The sequence below is a fragment of the Protobothrops mucrosquamatus genome, unplaced genomic scaffold, assembly GCF_001527695.2.
Source record: "Protobothrops mucrosquamatus isolate PMUCROS unplaced genomic scaffold, P.Mucros_1.0 scaffold3084, whole genome shotgun sequence".
NCBI lineage: Eukaryota > Metazoa > Chordata > Lepidosauria > Squamata > Viperidae > Protobothrops > Protobothrops mucrosquamatus.
Window position 1 is genome coordinate 592 of NW_015389094.1, and position 6,814 is coordinate 7,405.

The window sequence follows — 6,814 nt, forward strand, 5'->3', positions numbered from 1 at the left end:
TTCTTTCTTTCTTTCTTTCTTTCTTTCTTTCTTTCTTTCTTTCCTTCCCCTTCAAACCACTTGTTGTTGTGGGTTTGGTTCCCACACCAGTGTTTGTTAACCTAAGCAAGGCAGTCAAATTCTCGCCTTGTGGCCGGGCTTTCGGTTTGTTTGATTTCCTGTTTGCTTTTCGCTTTGTTTTCTTCCTTCTAACACTTTCTGAAGTGCCTGTGTAATCGTTTGGATTATCCGCTTAGGTCTCGTTTTGTAGACCAATCTGTACGTGCTTTAAAAGTTTAAAAAAATATATCAGATCTTGCATTTGGCACTTGGAGCTGCATGCCGGTCCTGTCTCCCGTCCTTGTACCTTGTATGCATGCATACGGCAATCCCTTGTCAACCCAGAGCCAAAATTATGTTTTGAAATATATATGTGTGGGTGTGTGTAATATATTCTGGTTCCTTAGTGAAAGTTTACTTGCTCCGTTTGTGCTTCATCTTCCTATCAGCATGTAAGATTAAGCCTTGTGGCTGATTGTAGAGCATTTGTGGCACAATTCCAGTAAGCTTGTGTGTGTGTGTGTGATGATGATGAGCTTCCTTTCCTCCCCTAATTATGCCTCCTTTCCTACACTAAATTACGTCTCCAGTTAAATAGTCAGGTCTTTTTTTCTCTCTCTTCTCCCTTCTGTTCTGGAAATCCCCCAGCATGCTCGAGGACCTATGAATGAAATATTAATTAGTGACATGGATAAATGAGGGAATTCCTTTCAGTCAGTAATTGGACAGACACACCAGATAGGTGTGCTTTTAAATAGGAAGAGGAGAAAAACCTAAGCATTGGGGAAAAAATCTCACGTATCTCCTTTTCCAAATTCCCTATAGCCCTGTCCAGCAACTAGATTTGCAGGTTGAGGGGTTCAAGGCGTACGATTGCTCTCCTTGTTGTTCCTGCAAAGTAGTAAAGGATCATTAGCTTTTCAGTCCATTTTACCTTGGCCTTAGCTGACTGCCACATCAGATAAGAGGATAGGGAGTTCAGACAGATCGGTCTGATTGTGAACACCTTGACATCGGTCTGATTGTGAACACCTTGACATTTTCAACTGCCATACTGCAGTTTTATTCTTTTTACATAATCCCATAAAAAGGGTATGGCTAACTGATGAAGGCAAAAAAGCCAGAAATGGTCCATCTTAGTTTTTCTGAATGATCTTTGGTGTCTTTCCTGCATTCTAAGAGTAGGATTTTTTCTTTCTGTCCAGAGACATCATGCTTAAAGCGTTTGTCTTTTTAAAAGTAAAACGTATCTTCTGTCACAGTGAGTCTTCCCCCCCCCCCCTGCTTTCAGTCCCTGTGTTTGCCGAGATTCTCAGCCATCCAGGTCACGATGGTCTCAAAGGTGCTTTTTCAAAAGGCAACCGGACTATCTTTTTTCCTGAAGGAAGCAGGCCCTGCCTTTGCAGAGGTGGTTTTTTTTTTCCCCCCCCCTCTTCATCTTGTCCACAGTTTCCAGTCTGGAAGTATTTGTGAGCAAGTCTTGGGTTCCCGGTGTCGACCACGTGGTTTGCAAAAATAAAAAATTCTAACCCTGGCAGGGCGACACATGGATTTTCCAGTCTGCAACGTTATTCGATCTTAATAACAAATATATATTTTTTTCTTCATGACTCGGATGCTTTAAAGTGGTTTTTTTTTTCTTATTTTATTTCATAGGACCCCTTGAAGCTGTACAAGAAAAGTGGAGAGGCCGGCCCAGTGACGGTGGAAAGCTTGCTTTCTGAGAGCCGAACCAGAGACAGCAGCCCGGCTTTGAAGAGGCTTTCCCCGCTGCATTCGGACGGGCTCGACTACACGAAGGCAGCCTTCTCCGCTCCCCTCAGCAGCCGCGACCCTGACTTGAAAGAGCGAGCCCAGCAGGCCAACGGACCCCCGACGGTAACGGAGAAACTGGCCCAGTTGATCGCAACCTGCCCTCTGGGAAAGTCTTCCAAACCAAAGCAGAAGAAGCCGCCCATGACGGCCGTGTCTGGATTTGCTAAGGATTCCGGGAAGAAGCTGCCGATGGCCGGGGCCGCGGCAGCTACCGCCACCAAGGACTTCCTCAAGAAACCAATCTCCAGTGGCACCATCGGCCTCGACTTGGTTAACAAGGAGTTTGTCAAGAAAGCGCCAGGAACCGGCGGCGCTTCTTCCGGGAGTTTAATTAGTAAGGAAAACGGGAGCAAAAAGCAGCCAGGGTCCTGCCCGAGCGTGGCCGGGCTCACGAGCAAGGACTGTGAAAAAAGGCCACCCATCCTTAGCTCCCCGTTGGGACTGGTCAGCAAGGAAGGCGGGAAGAAACCCGCGCTGGTGACAAGCATGCCACCGGCCAGCAAAGACTGTGGGAAAAGGCTGCTGGGGACCAGCAGTCCCATCGGACTGGTCAACAAGGATCCTGGGAAAAAATCACTCGGCGTGGTCAGCCCTCCCAGATTGATTCATAAAGACTCGGTAAAGAAGCTTCCGTTACCTGGAAGCGCAGTTGGATTATTTAATAAGGACGTCGCAAAGAGACACCTGGGGTCCGACGGTCCGGTCGGATCGGTCAGCAAGGACTCGGCGAAGAAGCCGCCGGGTTTTGGGACCTCGAGCGGATTGATTAACAAAGACTCCGGAAAGAAGCCATCGGCAGCCGGGCCCCCAATGGGGTTGATGGTGAAAGAGTCCCTCGTCAAGAAACACACGGGGGTGGGCATCCTGGCCTCGCTGACTTCGAAGGACTCTGGGAAGAAATTGGTGGGGAGCACCAATTTGGTGGGGTTAGCCAGCAAGGACTTGGGGGCGCTGAAAGCCGACGCCACGAACCTTCCAACGGAGCCCTACAAGCGGTGTTGCGGCAGCGGTTCCCTCCCTCTGGAAAGCCACATGTCCCCCGGTCTCCTGAAGGACGGGGCCGGGGGCAGCAAACCCTTTGAAAAGCACCTGGCGAGACAGAGCAGAGACAGCCTCCCCGAAAAATTGCCGGCCCAGCGAGACATTTCCAGCGGAGGCAAAGACGGAGCCTGCGGTCAGCAGGAGAGCCCTCCCGGCGAAAGGGGCACGTCCGAGTCCTCAAAACAAGAGAAGCATCTCCCGGTGTATTGCACGTCTCCTGAATTCAGGACCGCCGGAGGCGCGTCGGAGATCTCGACCGCCAAGTCTCCGTTTAGCGCCGTAGGGGAGGGGGGCCTTCCCTCCCCTTCCCCAACCACTTCGGTCACTACTTTAACCCATAGCCCCCCGATGGCGCTGTCTCAGGTCCCTTCCAACCCATTGCATGCCAACAACATGCCGGAGCTCTTAGACAGCCTGTCCGAACAGGCCAGCAAGGTTCCATCTGTCTCCGACAGCGCCCGCTCCGGTATGAACAGACTGGGGAATCCTGGCTTGTACGCGACCAGCAAAGGGGTTGTCCGCGAGATGAGCCATTCTAACTCGGCCTGCCCCGAGGAATCAAAACTGGGTCCAGCCACGGGCAAGAGAGCCAGCCTGGTCAGCGAGGTCAACCTCCATGCTTCCCTTGCCCCTTCGGTGGTCAGCTTCTCCAGCTTGTTCAACAACAAGCCCTTTCTGAAGATGGGGGCGATGAGCTCCTTAGGGAAACCGAGGCAAGGCCTGGAGATCCTGAGAGGCAGCAGTAGCAACGACTCCCAGAGCAAGCCCTTAAAGAAACGGAAAGGCAGGAAACCCCGCTGGACGAAAGTCGTCTCCCGGGCCGCCTGCCGATCTCCCAAAGAGCTCGAGTTGGGCAGGCCCGAGCTTTTAAAAAACATGCCTTGCGGCGGGCTCTCCGGCGGCAGCCTGGACCAGGCCAAGCTCTTTGAAAGCGTGGGCCCACCGGCCTTCGCCGAGCACGACTTCCTGAAACGGCATTTGCCCAAGCTGAGCAAAAGCGGCAGCTTGCAGCCGCTCTCTCTGCTGGGCAGCGTGGAGAAGGAGCCCGGCAAGTTCTACAGCGCCCACATGCCGACCTCCGTGGGCTGCCTTTCGGACGGCTTGTTCCCCGATGTGTACAAATCCAAACGGAACCGGTCAAAATCCAAGGAGATGCCCCAGTTGGAAGGGCCTCCCAAACGGACCCTGAAGATCCCGGCCTCCAAGGTCTTCTCCTTGCAGTCCAGGGAGGAGCAGGAACCCCCCGTCTTGCATCCGGAAGTGGAGATCCCTTCCTTCCGCCAGAGCCTGGCGGGGCAAGCGTTCCCCAAGAAGCGGGGCCGCCCCAAACGGCAGATCCGCTCGGGGGTCCCCATGAAGCCGCCCGTCCTCTCCGCCGCCCCTTTCGTCAGCCAGGAGAGCGCAGACAAGATGGAGGACGCCCTGGACCAGCCGCCCGGCGGTGACTTTTTCGAAAGCAGCAGCAGCCAGCTCGGCAGCCCCGAAGAAAACGGCGACTCCAGCACCGGCGGCAGCGCCAGCGAGCCGGAGGGCGAGCCAGAGTGCCAGGAGGTCAAACGCAGCAACGGGCAGCTGGTGAAAACCATCATTCGCAAAATCAACAAGATGAAGACGCTCAAGAGGAAGAAGATCCTGAACCAAATCCTCTCGTCGACGGAGCCCAACAAGGGGAAAGTGCCACCCAAAGCCCACACCAGTGTCTCCAGCTTGGCGGCCACCTTCAGCACCAAACTGGGCCAGCAGATCAACGTCAGCAAGAAAGGGACCATCTACATCGGCAAACGGCGGGGCCGGAAGCCCAAAGCCAACTTGAACAGCCTTTTGGCGGCCAGCTCTAACTTCGCCGCCCTGGAGAAACCGGGCCAACAGGCCGCCGGAGGGATGCTGGGGCAAGCAGGGACCCCCTTGCTCCCTCCGGGCCCCAGCAGCAACTCCGAGGTCCTTCCATCCCCTGTTTGCTCTCAGTCGTCGGGAACCAGCGGCGGGCAGAGCCCCATCAGCAGCGACATGAGCTTTGTGGAGCCCAGCTCGGTGCCGTGTTTCCACTTGCACGGCCGGCCCGGGAGCGTGGTTCAGACCTTGGCGATGAGGAAGGCCTGCCGGGCCAGGCGCAGGCTCTCCCCCCCCACTCTGCTCCCCAACTCCCCCTCCCACATGAGCGAGCTGGGCTCCCTGAAGGAGGCCACCCCCTCCCCCATCAGCGAGTCCCACAGCGACGAGACGGTCCCCAGCGACAGTGGCATCGGCACCGACAACAACAGCACCTCGGACCGGGCGGAGAAGTTCTGCGGGCCCAAGAAGCGCCGGCACTCCTTCGAACACGTCTCCCTGGTGGCCCCCGAGGCCTCGGCCGTGCTGAGCGGCCTGAAGGAGAAGCACAAGCACAAGTGCAAGCGCCGGGGCCACGACTACCTGGTCTACGACAAGCTGAAGCGGCCCAAGCGCAAGCGGAAGAAGAAGTTCCCCCAGCTGCGGGGCAGGCAGGACCCCGACTTCCTGGCCGAGCTGGAGGAGCTGATCAGCCGGCTGAGCGAGATCCGCATCACGCACCGCAGCCACCATTTCATCCCCCGGGACCTGCTGCCCACCATCTTCCGGATCAACTTCAACAGCATCTACAGCCACCCCAGCTTCTCCCTGGACCCTTTGCACTACCTCCGCAAGCCGGACTTGAAGAAAAAGCGGGGGCGGCCCCCCAAGATGCGGGAAGCCATGGCCGAGATGCCCTTCATGCACGGCCTCAGTTTCCCTCTTTCCGGGACCGGATTCTACCCTTCCTACGGCATGCCTTACTCTCCCTCGCCCCTGGCGGCTCCCATCGGCCTGGGCTATTACGGACGCTACCCCCCTACCCTTTACCCTCCTCCCCCCTCCCCCTCCTTCACCACCCCCCTCCCTCCCCCCTCTTACATGCACGCCGGCCACCTGCTCCTCAACCCCGCCAAGTATCACAAGAAGAAACACAAGCTGCTGCGCCAGGAGGCCTTCCTGACCGCCAGCCGGGCCCCGCTTCTCTCCATGAGCACCTATCACCCCAGCGTCCCGCCCGAGATGGCCTACAGCTGGATGCTGGAGCACAAGCACCGCCACCGTCACAAGCACCGGGAGCACCGCTCCTCGGAGCAGTCGCCGGTCCCCCTGGAGGCCTTGGCGCCCGCCGGCTCTTCGCGGACGGTCTTGGAGTCCCTGAAGCGCTACCGGTTTGGGAAAGAGACCCTGGGCGAGAGGTACAAGCATAAGGAGAAGCACCGCTGCCACTTGACTTGCCCGCACCTCTCGCCCGCCAAGGGGCTGCTGGGCCGGGAGGAGCAGTGGGCCCGGCGGGAGACCGCCGACAGCAGCCCCCTGACCTTGGGACTACAGACCCCTTTGCAGATAGACTGCTCCGATTCGCCCCCCAACCTCCCGTTGGGGAGGTTCACTCCGAGTTCCGAGCCGGCCAGTAGCGACGAACACACCAATCTGTTTACCAGTGCAATAGGCAGCTGCCGCGCGACGGGCTCGGCCGGGGGGCGCAAGAAACTGTCGGAGGGCTCAGGACTTTTCAGCCCCCAGGAAGCATCGCTCGGCCGCCCCCTCCGGAAGGAGGCTTTACCTGGCAGCGAGAAGGCCGTGCAAGGCCTTACAGGTAAGCAGCCTCTCTTTTCCCACACCTGCCGCGAAAGAAGAAGTTGAATCAGACTTTCTAAATTGATTTCATGACCAAACTGGGTCAACGTCGTCGGTGCTGGAAGGGACTGGGGCTTGCGGAGAGGAAGGGAGGGAGGGAAAGAGAAAAAGAAGAAGGCGAGAGAAAGAGAAGGAGAAAGAGGGAGGGAGGGAGGGAAGAAGGAAGTAAAGAAAAAAGGGAAGCAAAGAAGGAAAAGGAGAAAGGAAGGAAGGGAAAGAAAAGGAGGAAAAGGAAGGAAAAGAAGGAAGG

General features: G+C 56.5%; 1 protein-coding gene across 1 annotated transcript in view; it reads left to right on the forward strand.

Moving 5' to 3' along the window:
* Positions 1-1,695: 1,695 nt before the first annotated feature.
* The window catches only part of ASH1L (ASH1 like histone lysine methyltransferase), a gene marked incomplete at its 5' end in the record, with an annotated part of 37,079 nt that continues 31,960 nt past the window's right edge, over positions 1,696-6,814 (forward strand). Inside the window, one exon of the mRNA XM_029286198.1 lies at positions 1,696-6,523. Coding sequence (XP_029142031.1) covers positions 1,696-6,523 — 4,828 coding nt within the window. The remainder of the gene's footprint in view (positions 6,524-6,814) is intronic.